This window comes from Rattus norvegicus, chromosome 10 (assembly GCF_021556685.1).
Source record: "Rattus norvegicus strain SHRSP/BbbUtx chromosome 10, alternate assembly SHRSP_T2T, whole genome shotgun sequence".
NCBI lineage: Eukaryota > Metazoa > Chordata > Mammalia > Rodentia > Muridae > Rattus > Rattus norvegicus.
The window spans coordinates 58,181,283-58,202,621 of NC_141543.1; the positions used below are offsets into that span (position 1 = coordinate 58,181,283).

The 21,339-nt window shown below is 46.6% G+C and overlaps 1 protein-coding gene across 17 annotated transcripts in view; it reads left to right on the plus strand.

Moving 5' to 3' along the window:
* Gas7 (growth arrest specific 7) overlaps positions 1-21,339 on the plus strand; it is a 230,730-nt gene that overhangs the window by 127,808 nt on the left and 81,583 nt on the right. For 11 of the 17 annotated variants that reach the window (NM_001414201.2, XM_087574748.1, XM_087574744.1 and 8 more), the window contains 1 exon segment: positions 18,635-18,755. In NM_001414201.2, the coding sequence (NP_001401130.1) occupies positions 18,635-18,755 (121 nt within the window). 17 annotated transcript variants of the gene reach the window in all.

Genomic DNA, 21,339 nt, shown 5'->3' on the forward strand with positions numbered 1-21,339 from the left:
AATAAAACTCAAGTGATTTCCCAGACGAAACTCAGAATCCATTACCCTGTTATGCATAACCACATTACACCGGAGTCTTTCAGATCCTGAGAGATTAGCTGAGGAGAATCCTGAAGGATAAAGTCTTCAGGGCTAATGTGTTCTGCTTATCCCAGGTCAGAACATGTGTCCTGCTTTACAGAGGCCCAGAGAGATATCTGTCTGTGAGCTGGTGGCCATATTGGATTCGCAGGGTCAGCCATGTCTCTGTGTGGTCAGTGGTGTGCTGTTGCTTGAGAATGTATCTGCTTCTCTGTGTAACACAGAGCCAAGATGGTACTTAAGAAGCTTCCAGGGTCATTGCGATTCCATGATACTTGAAGAACTGGAAAAGGTGTTTCCATACATGTCCAAGTGCAATTTTGCTTTTAGCAGCAGAGGGTAGAGCCCACTTCGAAGAATAGGGAAGCGCCATGATTCTCTATGTGCATTTGTGCCACAAAGCTAAGGGCTTGAGTTCCCCACCAACCCTCTCTCCTATACTGCCAGTGGGGTCCTACTTCCAGACAGGGCTCTCCTCCTTGTGGCCTATTTCAACCACTTGACAGACGCAGGGCTTTTTCTTGTTGTCACTGAGTTTGTTTAATTTTTAAAGTTACATTTACTGGGGTTTTTGTTGTTTTCTTTTCTTTCATAAAGGCATGGTCACATGCCTTGACACTTGTAGAAGTCAAAAGATAACACTTGGAGTCTGTTATCTCTGCTTGAGATTGTGCCTCAGACACTAAACTCAGATTTTCAGGGTGGCCCTATTACCACCACCGCCGCTGCCGCCACCACCATCAGGACAATGCTTGTTCTATATTTCACGCTGGCCTGGAAACAATCCTCCTGCCTTAGCCTCCAAGTGTTGGGATTACAGGCATGCACACTGTGCTCAGGTCTGTGTCTCCTAGCTCTGGTGATCTTATGTCTCCAGTGACCTCATTGATCTCCTCATCTCACTCCTTCCTGCCTCTTTTTCACTAGGAACTGAACCACTGCCCTCAGCCCCTCCTCCCTATCATATCAGCCCTTGCTCCTGTTGGCCACTCCAGTTGTGTACAGCTGTGCACAGTTACCCTCTTTCCACTCTTTCTTCTTGCTCCATCTCAAGAGCTGGTGTTTTCGCCTCTAGTAATCAGAGATGGAGATAGAATTCCCCTTGATTTATTAAGATATTCAATCACATGAGATATAGGGTTCCCTCAATGGTACCTTACTCAGATTGAGTGCTGAGTTTAAAGGTCATGACTACAGCATATGCCGTGTGTGTGTGTGTGTGTGTGTGTGTGTGTGTCTACTTCAATTGCTCTCCATCTTACTTTTTGAGATATGGTCTTTACACCTAGAGCTCTCTGATTGGCTAGACTGGCTAACCAGCAGCCTTAGGGGTTTTGCCTGCTTCTGCTCATGCCCCGCCCCCTACTCCCTTAGTACTAAGGTTACAGACATATGTGACCATGCCCAGCTTTTCATGTCAATGCTGTGGATCCAAACTCGGGTCCTCGTGGCTGTGTAACAGTTACATTGACAACTAGACCATTTCCCCAGACCCTAAACAACCTGTTCTTTGTTGTTTATAGATTTATCTATCATTGGACACTTGGACTACTTTTTGTCATGAACAAGAATGTATAAATAGCTCTTCAAAACCTTGCTTTCAGCTCCTTGGGGTATATGCCCACAAGTAGGGTGAGTGGATCTCATGCTGACTCTGTTTAAGTCTTAAAGAAAGTAGCTGTGCTGTTTTTCATAAGAACACAACTATTTTACACCAGAAATGCTCAAGGGTTTTCAATTTTTCTACACCTTCACAGTATTTGTTCTTAAAAAAAAAAAAAAAAAAAAAAAACCAAAAACAAACATGTAGCCAATCCCAAGGGATGCAGGTGACCACTCCCTGTGGTTGCGATTTGCATTTTCCTAACATTTCCGGGATGTGAAGCATCTCCTTGTCTCCTTAGAGGTCACGCTTCTGACCTTGGCAGAACGACCTCTGCTGGTTTTTTCACTCGGCTTCTTTGCTTTTCATTATCAAATATAGATGTTTTCTTGTGCTCAGGGACAGCCGCCTGTCTCTTATGCTCTCAGCCACCGAGAGAGCAACAACATGGCTGCAGCCCTTACGGAGTGCACGCAGAGTCCTCACGGCGCCGAGTGCGCTTTATCTCCCCTTTTCATTCCCGCAACCATTTAGAAAGATACTCGAGTGCCTCTACTTAACATCTGGAAAAAACACCCTGAAGCCTACCTGCCTCGCCTGAGATCTCAGAGCAGTGTGACAGCACCACGGAGATGCTGCTCCAACTCCCTCGCTGGGTGGTAACCTGAGTTATTTAATTCTATATAAAAGACCAGCCAGGGACTGCAGCTTCTTGGCAGAATGCTCGTGTAGCACGCAGAAGGCCCTGAATTCGAGTCTTAGCACAGAAAAAACAATCAGCTGCTAAAATCCCAGAGACTGTGACAGAAAGTAAACACAGAAATATATGATTTAAGAGCTGCAATGGCTTCAAAAGGCTTGTGGTCATTTGTTTGTCTATGTGTGCATCTGTATGTATGTGTGTGTGTGTGTGTACATATGTGTTTGTGTGTGTGTGTGTGTGTGTGTGTGTGTGTGTGTGTGTGTACATGTGTGAACGCAGCCATCTGTGTGTCATGGCATGCCCGTAGAAGTCAGAGGATGAGCTCAGCTTCGAGTCTTTGCCTTTCACCTCCTTTGAGATGTTATCTCTTGATTGTCCTTCCGTACCTCAGGCTACCTGGCCCACAAGCTTCCAGGAGCTTCCAGCTTCCCTTTCTGTCTTCTGTCTTGCCTAGAACCTCTGTGGTTATAGATGTAGTCTACTGTGGGTATTTGATTGTTGTTGTTTTGTTTTGTTTTGTTGTTTTTGAGCTCTGGGGATCCAAGTTTATGTTCTCATGCCAGCTCAGCAAGCATTCTCCCCACAGAGCTGACCCCCCCCCCCGCCGCCTCCAGAAAGCTTTTAAACAGAATATCAGATTCACTGGGGATCCAGGTTCTTACCTAACCTATATAACTGGTAGATACTGTGTTGCTCTTGGGCCCAGCCCTGTTTTCACTAACTACCCTTCATGATAGAGAGCACAGATGGAAAGCCAAGGCCAGAGATTAGTTTCACACAATCGTTCTTTCTGGAAATTCTCCATTCTTTTCGTACTGGCTTTTATCAGGCCTTGGGTTCACACAGCTGGAGCCAGGCCCAAGTCAGAGCCCTAACTTAGGTTTGGGAAGAAGTTGGCTGAAACTTCTCCCAGCAGGGATAAGGCAGGCTCAGGGAGTCCTGCCGAAAATGCAGTAGACAAAGGTGCCCTTGTTCATAGGCCTCAGGGTGGGAGTCATCTGGTCAGTGACACAGGCTTGGCCATTGTATGCTTTGACCTCAGCCAATTTTTTTAAAGCTGAGAACGGGGGTGGGAGGGGAAGTCCTCTAGAAATTGTATCTGGAAAGGCGTGCATGGGCTGTTGATTTCCCAACAGGCACGGGAGCAGATTTGGGAGGAACTGTGCAATGTAGTGGGTTCTTTGTGAAAGAACAGAGATGTCAGTGATGAGAAAAGCCACAGGAACATCCCCCAGGGTGCTCAGCGCACTGACCCTGAGGCAGCTGCTTGCTTCAGCCACACTTTCCCCAGAGGGTGCCATGCGGAGCAAGTTGCCCGGAGCCCAGTCCTGAGGCTGAGGCTTCAGACTGGCCCTGGCACCTCTTCCATAGCAACTCTCCTTAAGGACCAGCTGCCCACTCATGGTAAGAGCCACTCCTGCAGAAGTATGCTTGACCTATCCCTTCTGTCTGTTGTGAAATGCCTTTAATAGTTCAGAGAGGATATTCTGAAAACTCTGTGAGACGGGGCAGAACTTGATGAGTCTGGGAGGTCCGTGGACCCTGTGTCAGGACGGGACATGTGCCCAAGACAAGTGCAGAAAGAGGAGGTGTGGGCCAGGTGTAAATGACAGGGGTGGGGGTGAGGAGTTGTGTGGAAAGATGGAAGAAGGAATATTTGGAGAGGGAAGGCTCACCTGACACAGGTAGTTAAAGGCATGTGATGGAGAAGAGAGCCAATGTGGGTTATTTATACATTTTCACCATTCTCCTTTTGCTATATATATTATATATTATATTTTTTCTAAATATAAAGCATGACTTCTTCCTGCCCATCTGGCATCCCCCCCCCATGCCCCAGATTTACCAGGAAAGTTCTGAGGTGCAGGATCTAGGGAAGTACGGTGAATCTGTGCATGACGGTAAGGTAAGGGGAGCCTTTGGGTGTTTTAGCTCCCCAGATGGCCGTTAGGCACCAGTGACATCTAACTCACTTTCCAGATTGGCATATGCCTCCTTTCAGTTTGGCAGTGGATGCTTTTCTGAGATATGGGGATAGAAAACTTTGTTCTTCTGATCCCTGAGCCTGGATGTCGCCTTCCTTAACGTAGGCTTTGTAGGACCCCCCCCACCCCCACTGAGTTGTTCTATGGCTGTGAGGTCCAGTTCACATGCCAAGCGTACTCAATCCCTGCATGGAGTCTTCCTCCACCTCGCTGGGCCACTAAGTACCCCTGATTTGAACATTCTTTTCTAGAAGCCTGAACTGGGACCAGGAGAAGACAGTAGTACTCGCTATCCAAGAGTGCTCTCTACCTGGGATCCTTGACCTCCCAAGAATATGTATAAGGGGGCTTTATAATAATAAACAGGTGTCTGAATGGTCTGGGGGGGGCACAGATCTAGTGCTGGGGCCAGACTAGGACTCTACATTTTTAGCTATCTCCCAAAGGACATGTGTGATGCTAGTTCAGAGGGCAACCCTTGGAGAGTAACTGCGGGGAAGACCGCAGGCTAGACCATCATGTTACAACCAAGCAAAGAATGCTCAGGATCGGACTATGGCATGCTATGGAGATGCTGCTGGGCCTGGTCAGGACTGAGGAGGAAAGGAGGATCCACAGAGAGCATGTGCACTGGTGTGCTGAGAGCTAGGAAGGGTTCAAGGCCAGCTTGTAGCAATGTGGGACATGGGGGTGCAGGACCACCGTTGGGGTGTGCCTACGTTAAATGGACCGTGTCTGGGGTGTAATGCAAAGGGCTAACTGTGTGTGCTCATTTCTTAGATGACAAGCTCTCCTGGAGCCTGCCTAGTATGTGTACAGATGACTTTGGCTCCTGGCGACACATTGATAGGAACAGAGACAGAAGAAGCCCAGGATACCAGGGGAGAAAACAGTTTGCAGGGCAGACAGAGCTGAGTCCTTGAGAGTGGCTTCCACAGGGAAGGGGTAGACCCAGGCCTATTAGGACAGAACTCTGTGTAGTGATAGATGCAGTCCTAAGAGGCTGGGCACAGGCAGTGTTTAAGAAGAGGACCATGATTCTGAGTCACATGGCTATACATGAATAGGACTCCCCCCCCCCCTTTCACACAAATGGCACATCCTTAAAACAGACATTCTAGCATTTAGAATCATTGAGCATTAGATGCTCTCTGTTCAAAATAAGCCCTCGCAGACCATCTGGTCCAACTTCCACATTTGAGAGATGAAGAAATCAAGGCCCTCCCAACAGAGATGAGGCGGGTTGTTTAAGATCTCAAAACAAGGCTGCTACAGCTTCAAACAAGGCCCCCTGGGAGCACAGCTCACATTCTGGTGTGCATCTTGCATGTTGCTATGGTGTGGTGGTGTGTCCTCCGTGGCAAGGTCTTGGCAGTTATGGTCTGTCTGGTTCTCCTGTCTCTCTATCGGTGGATCCAACAGCTTTGCCACGAGGGGTCGGTAGGCTCACACCTTGACTGACCCTGGAAACTGTCCATCGGCTTTCATCTCCCTGCGGGCAAGCGTTTCAGAACCAATTAGGGGAGTCAGGCATCTTGGAACAAAACGGCTGTGAGCACAAGCAGTTGGCACTGCAGAGTAACTAGAATGCGTCTCCATGGTGAGACTGGCTACTTCCGCTTTCTTTCGGTGCCTGTGGGCTGCTGCAGCCCACAAGAAGTGACCACAAAGTCAGGCCAGCTGGATGGCAGCCACAGCTGGCAGGCAGCGGACCCACCTTTATTCCCTAATGAGGCACAGTTGGCCTGTCCCTAAAATGGCACTGGCTCCCTGAAGAAGCCCCCTTTTGTCCCCAGAGCATCTGCAGGGACAGGGCAGTCCCCTGCCCTTGAAGTTCCTTTCCAGTGGGCAGCTGCTTTGCATGCAATGTTAAACCTGTGGCCAATGGGAAAAAAAAAGTCTTCAACTGTCGTTCTTAATTCGCAACATCTTGGATTGTGGTTATTGTTAATGCTTTTTAAAAGGATTTCATTATTATATTTTATATGTATACATGAAGGGGGTGGTTACTTACATATGAGTATAAGCGCCTTCAAAGGACAGAAAAGGATGTTGGATCTCCAGAGCTGTAGAGTTTGTGAACTGCCCAAAGTGAGTCCTGGGAACTGAGCCTGGGTGCTCTACAAGAGCAGTATGTGCTGTTAACCATCAAGACATCTCTCTAGCCTCCTATTTGGTGCATTAACTTTACAAATAATTACACTTTATTTTATGCACAGCATGCCTCTGTGTGTGTGCGCGCTTATGTGTGTTACACACACACACACACACACATGCACGCACACACACACACACACACACACACACACGTCCTAGCACGGGTGGAAGACAGAAGACAACTTGCAAGAGTCTGTTCTGACTTTCCACTCTGAGAATCCCAGGGCTGGAACTCCACTTGTCAGTGTCCTCCTCTGCCTGCTGAGCCATTCCTATAATTGACACGTAATTGTCCATATTTATGGGGCATAATGTTAACGATCATATCAGAGTGATTGGCCTATCCATCAGCTCAGCTGAATATCATTTCTTTGTGTGGGCAATGTTAAAAAACCTCTCTGTCAGCTGTTTTGAAATATTCAATTAATTGCTGTCAACCATAGCTGTTATACTGTGCTCTGGTCCATTAAAAGGCATACTTCTCCCCCAGCTGCACCCCCGAATTTTCTTAATATTGCTTGCTACCCCTCTCTTTCCTATACTCTTCCTAGGGTCTAGAACCTCCTTATTTTCTACTTTGAAACCCAATTTTTAGCTTTTGTATATATGTCTGACCTTCTTATATCCATTTTTTAATGGAAGAGAGTGCTTAGTAAATTGAATTATGGGATTTTTTAAAGAGACATAATAACTTGAGAAAAGTCCAGAAGCAGCAAAAGTCTGTTTTGGAGCATTGCAAATTTCATGACAAAGAAGGGCTGGCAGGGCAGGGTGGGTCGTGTATAGTGTCTAACTGTTCCTCCCCTAACGCTAAGTGTTGGCAAGGCTCTCTTTGGCCAGAAATCAAAGGTGGATTTTTACCCTACCAAGTAAAAAGTCCCTAAAGTGTGCTTCAAAGTTACCCTACAGTGCTGGAGACAGAAAATCTAGGTTGTTCTGTAAGATCATTGACCTCAAGAAGAAAAGCACTAAACGCTGGCACAACAAAACGGGACTTTTTTTTTTAAAGCACTGATTGACCATTAATATCAACAGAGCAGATAATAAGCCCAAAGCACCGAGTCTCTGTGTGCAGACTCAGGGTAGTGGATGCAGTCTCCTGTGTCTGGTATGCTGGTCTTGTGTTTCACATACAGTATTTGTGACATCACTTCACTGTATTGGCAACTTGAGTACAGTTTCTATCATGAGTTTCTTAATTTGTTTTGGGCATCAAGGGGACTTGAACCCAGGGCCTTTGAAGATGCTTAGCAGGTGCACTGCTACAGAGCCATACTCTCATTCTACATATAGTGTTGTTTTATCCCGCCAACCCCAAGACAGATTTGGCTGAGGAAGTGGACAGATGTCATATGCATGCATGCATGCATACATACATACATACATACATACATACACATGAAAACATCTGAAACCTTTTCCTCATGAGAAACCAAAATGAATTTAAAGGTAACAATAATAAAAAAAATAACATTGTGTGAACACCCATATTCCTGGGCAGGAGGTCTCTGCTGCTTTTGTCTAAGTGGTTACTGCTTTTGCAAGCTGAGCTGAAGACTTAAATGCTTTTGAACATGTCCAGCAGTGACCTTGGGCTCTATTGTGAAAGATTTCTCCTGGGTTCTAAAACCCTTATCTTAGGGGACTATGACAATCTCATTTTATAGATAAAGAAACCAAGGCCACAGAAAGCACACACTCTGAACACATTTTGGAACATTGACTTTATGCCTGGGCCACTGTGGTTTCTGCTAATGCTTGGGTCACTTGCAGCTGGAGGTAGACAATGAGAATGAGCCAGTCTGCTGATGCTGCTGGGCATAAGATAGAAGAGAATGTGCCCATCTGCACAGGCTAGGAACTGGGGGGTCTGCTAACAGTTGGTGCTAAGGTTTAGATGTGATTAGGCTCATCTAATAATGTGTGTGGACATGTTTAGGAAAGAAAACCTTTAGAGGCAGAAGGTTGTTTTGGCATGGGGACATGGTCCCTGGAAGGGATTAATGCTTGTCTCCCTGAGCAGGTTAGTTCTCTAAAGTTAATTCTCACCCAAGACTTGTGCTCAGTTCGATCCCTTCTGCATGCATACATACCTTTCCCTTTCTGCCTCCCCACTATGTTGTGACCCCTGTGCTCTATCCTCTGGCCTTGAAAATTAGGGATCAAATAAGCTACCTTTCTTCTTTAAAACCTCACCTCAAGCTATTTTATTGTTACATAATAGTGCATACAATTACATTCATACAATACAATTTACATGCATACAATACAATATGGTGCATAACATCACACAGGTTTCCTCAGCTAAAATGCAAAAGCTGGACCAGGCTTCCAGGAGCAGACTGCCTTGCCTATTTAAATGGTTTTGAAGCATCAGGACTATACAAATGGCAGCAGTAGACAAGTTTCCTCTGGGTCCCCCCAGGAAAGGCTTCAAGATGGAGAAAGAGTTCTATCTTACTGCTAGAGAAGTTCTGTTTTCAGGAGTATGTATTGAATGCCTTCTCCTCTCAGGTCCTATGCCTTTGGGTATCTGCTTTAACCTCTGTTAGAGGTAGAAGTGACTCTAATATCAATAGCAAAGTTGGGCTACTTGGTCATTGCTGAAATTCTGCTAAAAGAAGCAAAAGAAACGGTTATCTTCCATCTATTGTTATCCTTGTGGTGGCACTGGGCAGATGCCAGCACCAGACAGAACTAGCCATCTCAGACAAGAGAGGTGGTCTGGAATTCTTGGCTTGCATTGCCTAGTAACTGGCCTAGAGCCCATCTGAACCAGCCCTTGCATAGTACATCTGTAGGTTTGATGACCCTAATGACTGATAGTCTTTGTGCTTTCTTGGTAAAAGCTGCAAATGAACCTTGTACATGGGACCCCTTTCCACACAGGAACCAACTAAAGGTGCCTACAAGGTACAGGCTCACCCAGCCCCAGCCCAGGAGACAGCCTTCTGAGATCTTGGCTGTGGCAACACAATCAGGAGGCAAATATAAGAGGAAACTGAGGTGTTCAGAGAGCCCTAATTTCTTGCTGGGTTTTCCCTTAGCATCAGCTTGTCCAACTTCAGTGGATTTCTTGGCTGAGAATTCCCTGTAGAAACTGTAGTCAGGAGGCTTCAGTCTTCAGGGAAGAGACAATCAGACACCAGATACCAAAGGATGAAAGAGAAGCCAACTGAGCAGTGTCTGACGGCCTTGTGGGAGGAAGCCGGAGAGCACGGAGGGTTGTTTGAGATAGGAGGAATGCACTGTGTCGCTTAACCATCAGCTTAGCTAGCCTTGAATTTGCAATCTCCTGCCTCAGCCACCCAAGTGTTAGGATTACAGGTGGGTAGCACCGTGCCGTGGAAGAAGAATGTTTTTCTAGGAAACCCATTTAGTTAAGTTTGTGCTGTTGTAACCGGGTTCTGTATAAAGAAAACAGAACGAGGTTTATCTAGCTCATGGTTTTGGAGGTCTGGAAACAGCACTCCCATTAGGTTCTGAAAGTGCCTTATGCTAAGTCATGATGTGAGAGAGGTCATGTGGAGGATACGTGTGTGTATGAGTATGTGTGTGTGTGTGAGTGTATGTGTGAGTATATGAGTGTGTGTCTGTATGTGAATGTGGGTGAGTGTGTATGAGTGAAAATGAGTGTGTGAGTGTGAATGTGTAAGAGTGTGTGTGAGTGTATCTATGATGTGTGGGAGAGTATGTGTATTAATGTCTGTGTGCAAGAGCGTGTGTGTGTATATATATATATGTGTGTGTGTGTGTGTATGTGTGGAGGAGGGAGGGAGAGAGAGAGAGAGAGAGAGAGAGAGAGAGAGAGAGAGAGAGAGAGAATATCTAAACCACCTTTTAAACATCTTTTACCCCTCTCAGAGTTGTTCCACCAGGGAACTGCAGTTACAGAGAATGAAACTTTAGGGGGCAAACCAGAGCAGATAGAAAGGAAAAGCAGGAGCCTAGTTCTGACTCTCTTGCCTCTTCATATCTTCTGGTATTACTTCAAGTAATTGTCACACATTCTCACCCTCTATATAAACAACTTACAAATCTAATTCTATAAACAATTTTTAATTATGCATGTACTTATGTGCATGCACGTGTGTATGTATATGTGCGTGCATGTGTGTGTATGTGTGTGTGCATGCGTGTGTGCGTATGTGTGTGCGTGTGCATGTGTGTGCAGTGCATATGTGTGGGTATGTGTAGGGAGGTCAGAGAACATGTTTTCTGAGTCAGTTCTTGCCTTACACCTTGTTGAGGCAGGGTTTCTTTTGTTTAAGCCACAGAACTGCAATCACTTGCTGGTTTTCTTGCTTAAGAGTTTCTCTTGCTATGATAAAATGCCATAACCAGAAGCAGCCTGAGGAAGAAAGGATTTATTTCACCTTACATTTCTGTTTCATGGCCCATAATTCATTCATTCATTCATTCATTCATTCATTCATTCATTCACTTACTTATCCAGTGTTCTGGGCGGTGGGCTGAGACTAAACTGTGAACAAGAGGAGTATATCACTGTCTTCCTGACTCTCGTTTCTAGTTTGTTTCCCTGTTTGTGGGGATGTTAGCTTCCTGGTCTCTTTCTTCTGGCCAAGTCTCTGAATTCCTGGCTTTCAGAAGAATGTGAAGACCACCCCTCCAGAGTTCAGCCTATTGCTATGAAATTGCCACTCTCAGATGCACTGTGCCACCCTCAGGCGTACCCTACTTCCTCCACAACCCTCTCCTGTGACTTGCAATTTCTGAATAGATAGAGTCGAAGAAACAGAGGCTTCACAAACAAACGAGATAAAGAGAAGATGCCCAGCATTCTCGAAAAACCAAAAGTTGAAGCTGGTGACATCGTTGTCCGAGGCAGGGCCACACTAGCTTTGCATGGGCTGCCTCCTGCCATGAACAGGTGTCCAGCAAAAAGAATAGCCCAGTTAATCTGTTTTTATTTGTTTGAGAAAGGATCTCAATGCGTAGCCCAGGCTGGCCTTGAACCTCGGTCTTCCTGGTACTGAGATTATACACCTGGCCCAGCTGAGGCTTGGTCTTCCTAGTGTCCCTTTACTCCTGTGAAACTTGCTGATTACAGAAATGGCCGTAGAGGCCACTCCTGACATCACGTTTAGGATTACTCAGGGTGTGCTAGCAATGAACTAACTGCTAGTGTCTGAATCCTGCAAGCAGCTCCCAGCCATGTCCTGCTACTTCTGGATGTCCAGCTGGCTACATGGTTGGGGAAGGAAGAATGTGCTGGCAAGTCCTTTGTGGAGGAGCCTTCAAGCAGTGCCAATCACAGCACTGGGCTCATTAGCAGTCATTGTCATGGCAACGGGTCTGCCAGAAAGTGGCTCGTTAGGCTGACAACTTCAGAGGTGTTATATATAGATCTGGGGGGGTGGGGGAGAGGGGGTGCAGAGCCCTGTGGATATGCCTTTCTTTAGAGCTCCCATTGCTGCTGGGTTTGGGGTGTGAGAAGACAAGGAACTGGGGACCTTAAAACTCTCTGATCTGCTGTTAAATCAAGTGTCTGGAGGCCACCGGTGAACACCTGCGGGTATCGTTCGCCTGCTCACTGCTTCAGAAGGTAAGAGGCAGGTGCTCCTAGAAGCATCCCGCAGGTGGAGATGGTGTCCCAGGATGAACTTGAATGTGAAGAGTGGAGGAGGCTCTGGGGAGCTTAGTAGAGGGGTCGGAACTCACTGGAGGCTGCTGATCCATCCTGAGTCTTTCTTTAAATAGTCTGATAGAGGGCATGGGGTTAGGGAATACGATCCTTTCATAAGTAGCTGTACCACTCAACACCACCTCTTTTACAAGTCCTATTTATTGAAGTTTTCGATTCCCTCCTGGTGTGTGTTTCAAAGGTGATGGTTTCTCTCCGTTGCTCCCACTAATGCTGTATCGGAGTAGCTCTAGGGTGTAGTGAACCGAGGAGGACTCAGGATGCAAACCGCCTCGATCTGGTGGTGACACACCAGAGGTTTAGCATGTGCTGAGCTGCCGATCACACTTGGTTTTTGTTTGGGGTATTATGGGTTTTGCTGGGTTTTGTTTTGCTTTACCTTTTGTGTGTGTGTTTGTCTGATAACTGGTTTTTAGACATTTTCTTTGGGTTTTTGTTTACATGAGACGAGGTCTCATTATGTAGCCTTCGCTGGCCTCAGACTCACAAGGTAGCCCAGGCTGATACTAAGTGGATCATCCTCCTGTCTTAGCCACCTGAATGCTGGGACTTCTGGAGTGTACCACCAAGTCCTGATGGAACATTTCTTTTTGAACTTTAGGTGATATCCCTTACTTGCTTGCTTGCTGTTTTCCAAAAGGAGTCAGTACCACCATTAGGAGGAATTTTTTTTGTGTGTGTTTAAAATAAGGAAACATGGAAGTCAGCCGGCAGCCGGGGAATGAACGTGACGTCTGGGTGAGGGTGGTGATATTTTTGCGCATCTCCTGGGAAGGCATATGGTCCTTGTGAGACTGTGAGACAAGCAAGAGGTTCAGGCCTGAGCTGTCATTCCCCTTGTGGGAGTCATATCTCAGGTGGACAAGTGCTGACACAGAGCTAAGTGTTGGCTGCTGGCAGGAGATGGGCTGAGGGTAACTTGGCATCAAGTAACTGGACAGAATTTTCTAGAAGCAAGCTAATTTTAGTTGGTTGGTTTGATTGACTGAGTGAGTGATGTTTTTGTGTTCTTGGACTGAACCCAGGGCACACTAAGTCTAATGCTCTGCCAGCGAGCTAAACCCCCAGCCCCGAAGCAATATTTTAAAGTCATTTGGTTTAACCATTTAATTATCTGTACAATATTGTTCGCATCATTAAACCTCTGACTATAATAGCCCTTACTTAAAAATAGGAATAAAAGCATCATCAATGCAAACATCTTATAAAGATATATAAAGCACTTGACCTACAACCTTATATACTAAAGACATTTAGGGATGGGGTCCTTATAGATACATAGAAATCAGATCTATAGTCAGATCTCTCTGGAGAACCCTACTAGACTAGGGCTTGTTTGGTTTCTGTTTGTTTCTTTGCTATGGTAGAGATTGGTCATGGGTCCATGCTCTGCTTCGGTCCCAGACTTTGGTGTTTGAAGGCAGTCTCACTGTGTTTCTCAAACTAACTTTGAACAGGTGATCCTCCTGCCTCAGCTTCCTGAGTGCCAGGATTACAGTTGTGTAGGCATCTGGCTTAGGCTGGGGTTTTTGAGTGGTCTACAAACTTCTTAATCGTACATATGAAGTAGGGTAAGGCCCAAGTGTTTATAGCACCATCGTTTACGAGGGTTCAAAGTGAAAACAATGCAAATGTCTGTCAAATGTATCAACAACCGTGCCACATCCATTCATACAGCATAACAGAATTTGAAAAAAATGGCGTGCTGTCTGGTGTGGCACCACAGAGGACCTTTACACCTATTTGGAGGAGGGACAAAAAGCTGAAGCCTTCCCTCATATCCTCAGACTATGAGCTTATGCGCACAGTTAAGCATGTTGTTTCTTGAACAAATGAAGGGAGAGTGACAAGGACTGGAACCCAGCCTTGCACTCTGGCCTGGGGATGGCTCCTTCCAGAGGCAGAGCAGGGCTTTATAATTCCAGCAGAGCTACCTCATATGCTACACTCAGAATGCCTCCCCAGGAGGAAACCTCACCACCACACACCCCATTCGGCTCCCTCTGATCTTGTCTGTTCTAGGAGTTGTGGCCCTACTGTGGTACTTACTTCTCCCTACCTCTTCCCATGGGAAAGAGGCAAGCAAGCTAAGGAGAGACAATGCAGGGCCAGGGGAGGAAGGTGTCCTGGTCAGGTTTCTATTGCTGTGATGAAACTCCAAGACCAAAATTAACTGAGGGGAGGGGAGCTTCAGTGTACGACTCTCAGATCACGTTCCCGTCATCAAGGGCAGTCAGGGCAGGAACCTGGAAGTAGGAACTGAAGTAGAGGGCAAGCTTACTGACTTGCTACTCATGGCATGCTCGGCTTACTTGTTTATAGAACCCAGGATCACCAGTCCAGGGGCAGCACAACCCACAGTGAGTTGGGCCCTCCCACATCAAGTATAAATCAAGAAAATGCACCCCAGGTTTTCCTGCAAGGCCAATAAACCTAGCTCCTGTCAAGTTGACATAAAACCATCCAGCACAAAAGGGAAGGATGTAACCAGGGAGGGAACTAATTAGGGAAGAAATTCAAGGGTTTCCTTAATGGCTAGGTGGTCATCCACACTCTACCCTTTTGGTGCTTGTGGGCAGATCTCCCAGAAGGCTACTGTTCCTGCCCTTTGTGGCCATAAGAGTGAGGATCTCTAATACTCCGGGGCTCTTACATGAGGACTGCCAGGTGCTGAAGTCATAAAATTGTGCCTTGGCATAGTTTTAAAAGTTTTATTTTTATTTTATGCATATGAATGTTTAGCTGCATGTGTGTCTGAGGATCACACATATGTCTGTGCATCACTTGTATGTCAACATCACATGTATGCAGTGCCTACAGAGACCAGAAGAGGATATCAGATCCCCTGGAACTGGATTTACAGACCTATGTATGGTTTGTGAGCCATCATGTGGATTCTGGGAACCAAACCTGGGTCCTCTGAAAGAGCAACAAGGGCTATTAACTTCTGAGCCATCTCTCTAGCCCTGCTGTATATTCTGCAAAGACAGTTTTTATTGTGATATATATATATATATATATATATATATAGAGAGAGAGAGAGAGAGAGAGAGAAAGATATATATATAGATATATATAGATATATATATCATGCATATCATGCATGGCATTTATCACTCATTACATTGTATAACCATGACATCTCTCTATTTTAGACCATTTACACACACACACACACACACACACACACACACACACACACACACCCCGTAACCATCTTCCAGACCATATCCCTCCATAGCCACTAGCATATTCTGTGACATTGCCTACTCTGGACATGTCACATAATGTCACACAATGGAAAGAGACCACATGTGGCCTTTGTGACCTGACTTCTTTCAGACAGCATGATGGTTTTAAGGCCCAGCCATGGTGAGAACCGGGACCCTATTCCTTTTCATTTCTGGGTTATATCCATGGTATAGCTAGCTGCCCTGTGTTTTATCCATATCCCTAAGGGAGGTCCTTTGTGTTGTCTCCACTGTTTGGCCTTTGTGAATACTTCTGTCCTGAATGCTCACATATGGCTTGGTCAGATGTTTGTTTTCATTCCTAGGGGGAAAGGACCCCTTAGTTTTCTCCAGTATCTTCTGACTGATTTGTGGGGGTCAGCTAGCAAGAAGGACTTCGTCCTAAGAAAGGAAAGGATAAAAGGGCTGCATCTGGAGATAAAGGCAAGTTAGTCTGATGGCCAGCAGGGAGAGCCAGCCAGTTGGTGGCTGTGTTTCACGAATGTGGAAACCAACCTTAGCACAGCACATCAGCCACTTTAGGAACTAGGCCCAGCTAGTGGGTGCTCTCCCACACTTTCTATGGCCTTCCTGACCCAGCACTATGCTTCAGTGCTTCCCTAAAGATCCCTGCACTCCCTAGAGAGGAGAGACCGCAAGACTGTGTACCTTGGTGGTCACCCATGTATAAACTGTATAAACGGAGGCTTCTTATGAGCTCACCAGTTAGACAAATAGATTAATCAAAGTCACTCCCAAGAGAAGCGCTGAGAATCTGAGGAGGGTCAGGCCCCTTACAGTTCCTTCAAAACTGGGCCTCTGGCGTATCAGAAGGCTCAGCTCACAGGCTCTGTTAGCCCACAGGACTCTTCCCTGAGCAGCCTTCCTGACATTAGTCACCTCCAGGTGGTGTGGGCCTCCCTTTTAAGCATTTCTCAGGTAGTGATGGCAGCAGAAACCTCAGAGAACAGCCATTGAGGATGACATTGCAGACATGCTGAGGGGCAGTTGGAGGGGAGGTCAGTATGTCTGCCTGGACTTTAACTCTCAGAGGGTAGAGACTGGGGGAGAGTGTAGAGCCAGCACCTATGTGCCCCTTGTGATGAGATCTCTCCCACCTCTTGAGCAACCCTGGTAGTGTACCCTCTTTGGGGCCCTGACTGTGTTACAATAGATCTCCCCAGAAGGCTCTGCACCTGGGCCAACTTTTTTGCTTCATGGATGAGAAAATAGCCTGACTGAGTCACTTGCCTGAGGTCAAGTGGCGGCTGCTTGACTGAGGTAGCATTGGCACCAGGGATGTTTTGAGCCTTGAGGCTGTTTACACTGCGTCCCTAGATCCTTTCTGTTCAATGCCTACCTCTGAGCTGTTATTCTTGCTTAACCACCTTCAATAGCTTCCCAGGCTTCACCATGGACCCATCATCTATGTTACTCCTTACTGTCCCTAGATGCTCAAGGAAAGACAACTAGACATCTCTTCCCTCTGGATCTAGAAGACTCCATGGCAAAAACATTTCTCTTCGGCAGCCCCTGCTGTCACCCCTACCATTGCCAGCACTTTATTCCCAGAGCCCTATGTATGCAGGCTCTCTCTCTCTCTCTCTCTCTCTCTCTCTCTCTCTCTCTCTCTCTCTCTCTTTCTTCTTTTCTCTCTTCTTATCCATTAACTGTTTTGGTTGTTTTGTTTTCAGATGGAGACTTGCTATGTAGCCTAGGCCGGCCTCCGACTCATGATCCTTGTACCTCACCCCCCTGAGTGCTGGAATCACAGACCTGCCCCATCCCATCCCAGCTTTTCACTTCCTCTCTGCTCACGGTTACACTATTTGTATTGCCTGTATTGTGGCCATCTCCCAGGCCAGGAGAGGTGTGCAGGGCCGGACTCACTTGTTCTCGGGTTTATGTATGCTGGGTGTATGGTGTGCACCAGCGAGGAGGACTCTACACCACTTTCAGCCCGGTTGCTGTGTACCTCGCTGTCACCTGTCTAGAGCGTGGTCTTTCCCACACAATCAAAGGGAAGCTGTGATTCACCTCTGAATAGTTGTGAGAATTCATAACAGACACTATGGCTACACAGAGGACTGAGGGGGCCATGTATACTCCCAGCAGCACAGGGGATTGGCTCTCTCCTCTTACGGAACAGAGGCCAGCATAGGATGCTGAGACAAATCCCTGGAGGAGCAGGCAGGAGAAGGGCATCAGAGTGCACACTTACTTCATTGCTCCAGTTTCAACCATGACCGTGCTTTCCTACATATTGGCCATTGGTAACCGAAGGAGCTGTTCCTATGTACCCCTCAGGGGACACCAAGGGCACTGAGGACCCGGTGCTGGCCCTTGGGTTACTAAACAGGTTCTGCTAAGAAACTCTTGAACTTTTGTGTCTGGAATTCTGATTTCTGTCAATTTACCTTCTCCAAAAGGCACAGCAATTGTGTGGGCTAATTTGGATCCTCTGTCTTTATTTTTAAATGTTCTTTAGCTGAGGGCTTTTATTTTTTAGCTGTGTGTTTATTGGAGATTTACATGGAAAATATAAGTAGAAGAAAGATAATAAAAATTGCCCATAATCCCACCACTGAGGAATCACAGATGCTGTTACAACATGTACCTGCCTTCCACCTAATGCTCCTGCTTACATAGTCCTCTGTCTTTTAAGATGAATATTATTATGTGTCTGACTAACAAGAACCAAGTCTATGGTGTCTAGTTTGTCTTAAAAATTCTCATTCCCTTTGCCACGGTAACATGGCAAGCCCAAGCCAGCTCTCGCAGACTCTCTCAACATTATTATAGAATGTTTTACACTTCGTTCTGCTGCGACCTGCATTAATTATTTCTGCCAGGTTTGCACAGCAGGCCTGGGGCTGTCTGCTGCTGTACTCAGTGGTCCTACGGTGTGTAGACTGCACAGTCCACAGCAGGTGTAGACTGCAGTCCACAATGGGGCATATGGAGTGACAGGGCCCCTGGTAAGCGCACCCCCCCTTGTGATTAATTTTTGCAGGGTTTGATAGGGAAGAACGGCAGTTCTTCTGTCTGTTCTGGGGGACCCATCCCTTCTGGGAGCACCGCCATGACATCCACCCCCAAAAGAGGCCTGAAGGCCATCCTATCCCACTGAGCAATTTCAAAGTGGTTTTATAGTTCAAACCAGTTGTAAAAATGGCAAACGTGTCTGACCCCTGCCTTTTTCTTCAACAGAAGCCTGGGATGGTCCCCCCTCCGCCAGGAGAGGAGAGCCAGACGGTCATCCTTCCACCCGGCTGGCACAGCTACTTGTCTCCTCAGGGCCGCCGTTACTATGTCAACACGACTACCAATGGTGAGTCCTGCTGGGGAGCAGCCTTTTCTAACCCCCAGATGTCTGCCACTTCCTAGGAATACTTTTCTCCCTCCCTGTCCATCCTCTGGTTTGGGGTCTTTTCTTGCCAAACCTGATGCAAGGAAAGGTAACCTGGCATTTCAACCTTTGGCTCTAGAATTGTTTGACATGTGTCTGGGGCTACAGCACAGTCCTGCTTGTGCCTAGTGCTGGATGTTAGGGCCTGGGTCTGTGTTCTGGAAGCAGCGCCAAAAGACAGCTGTCTTTCAAGATTCCCAGAATCCCTGACACCTCACACCTACCTTCTTGAACTAGACCTTAGGATCCAGGACTGTACTGTTCACAAATAACTTCTGAGGCTAGTTCTACAGGCCAGGTCATTCCACAATGTCTAAGAACTCTTAATATTCTAATGGAACTGAGGATCCAGAACAGAGACCATAAATGTTCCCCCTAATTTTACTATGACACCCTTTCCTCAACTGAAGTGTCTCACTGGCTGCTGCTTTGTGGGTTGTCTACATAGTAATGGTGGGGCTCCATGGGGATCATTCACCCTCTCCCTTAGCACTAGAGCACTGAACCCCTGGCCCCGCCCTTTGTCTTCCCTATACTCTTTCCTTTCTTTTTCCTTCCTTCCTCTCTTCTCTCCTCATTCATTTGAAACAGGATCTCATTTGGTAGGTCAGGCTGTTCTGAAATTCACCATAGAGCCCAGACTGGTCTCAAATGCACAGTAGTTCTCTTGTGACAGGAAGCCTCCTAGGTGCTAGGATTAGAAGCCTGCATCTGCCCACCAAACCACTCCCCACATATCTCTGAGTTGAATAGGACTGGAACTCCGTGCCTCCAAATAGTTAAAATTTCCCAGACCTCCCAAATGACTACAGCGTAGGGTTGATTTTTAAATGTTGTGCATTTGGGGCTGGTTTTATTACAAGTTAAGCAAGAACAAGACACTATTCAGGTTGAAGGCAGAGGAATAAGGCAGCTGAAATGTCCTGACCTCCCTATGTCCCCAAGGACTTTTCCTCAAGAAAACCAGGAGATGCAACAGAAGGGAAATTGGATTTGGTGGGCATCCTAAACATGTGTGCTCAAGCAGAATGTGAACTTCCGCCTGTTGCTCCAATCTTGGCTTCACCTTTGTCTTCTGTATCCATATGACTTCATACCTCTCTTTTGCCTGGCAGCCGCCAAGGCACAGAGAAGCCGACAGCTGCTTCTTTGCATGGCTGGCTTGTCCATCCCACAAGCACCCTAACTTGCTTGCTCAGCAGGGTGTCCTCCTTGAAGAAAGGTGACCAAGGTTTCTAGGAAAAGGGAAGTGGAGCTGTTTTTAGCTGTTCTAATCTCACACTTCCTCAAAACAGACACTTGAGCAGCTCCACCATGCTCAGGGAGCCTAGATGTTTCAGGGGTGCTTGTGGCTGTTTGAATGTACCTCCCCTTGGGGAGCATCTACTTCAGTGCCCGTCCCAGGAGAGTGGGTGTCTGAACACAGATCTCCATCTGTGCAGCGCAGAGTTTGGACTGGATGAGCTCAAGAGCAAGAATTTAGGTGGATTTGTTCTTGTTTCAAATTAGCCAGTCTGTTGCAAAGGAAAATAGAGAAAGTGCCTTTCTAGGTGCTCTCTCTCTCTCTCTCTCTCTCTCTCTCTCTCTCTCTCTCTCTCTCTCTGTGTGTGTGTGTGTGTGTGTGTGTGTGTGTGTGTGTGTGTGTGTGTGTCGGTTTGTCTGTCTGTCTTTCTCTCTGCCAAAGAATAATACATTCTCAGGGTTTAAAAACCAGTGAATTCAAAATCAACAATATTGTTGATTCAAATCAACAATAAAAATCCCCAGTCGTTGGGGGCTGGAAGGATGGCTCTGCGGTTAAGAGCACTGGGTATTCTTTCAGAAGACCTGGGTTCAATTCCTAGCACCTACTAGGCAGCTCACAACTGTCTGTGACTGTGGTTCCAGGGGACCCAACACCCTCACACAGACAAATTTTCAGGCAAGACACCAATGGGATAGGTTATTTCTCCAAGGTGAAATGAGCCATTTCAAGAAACATTAGAGCACATATAAAGGCAGGTATATTGGGAAACCACTCTGGGGCTGGCGAGTTCACTGGTCCCGAGGAATGACATCAGGGAAGTCACCATGGGAAAGGAAACTGAGGCGAGGGAGAAGAGAAAGAGAGAAAGAGCACATGCAGAGAGAAGAAGGAAAGAAAGAGCAGAGGAGAGACCAAAATGTCTGGATTGTTTAGCAAAGAGACTCTGGGGGAAGGACAGCCCAGCCCCTGGGCTGGAAAGTTCAGGGTTGAGGGCAGGGTACGCCAGGCAGGGACTGCTGGGAGAATGTGGGGGCCAGGTCTGCTTTGGTATATTAAACAGCACCTCAGCTGTTCTGGGGTCTGAAACCCAACACAATGCGCATAAATTTTTTTTTAAATCCCCAGTCGCCATTTATCACAGATATCCTTTGAGGCATTTATGTTCTCCGTCTTCTAAGCAAAGGCATGCCAGTGTTTTAAATATAAATTACAAATGTAACCCACTCCACCCTTTAAATCGTGAGAACAACTTGTTCCATA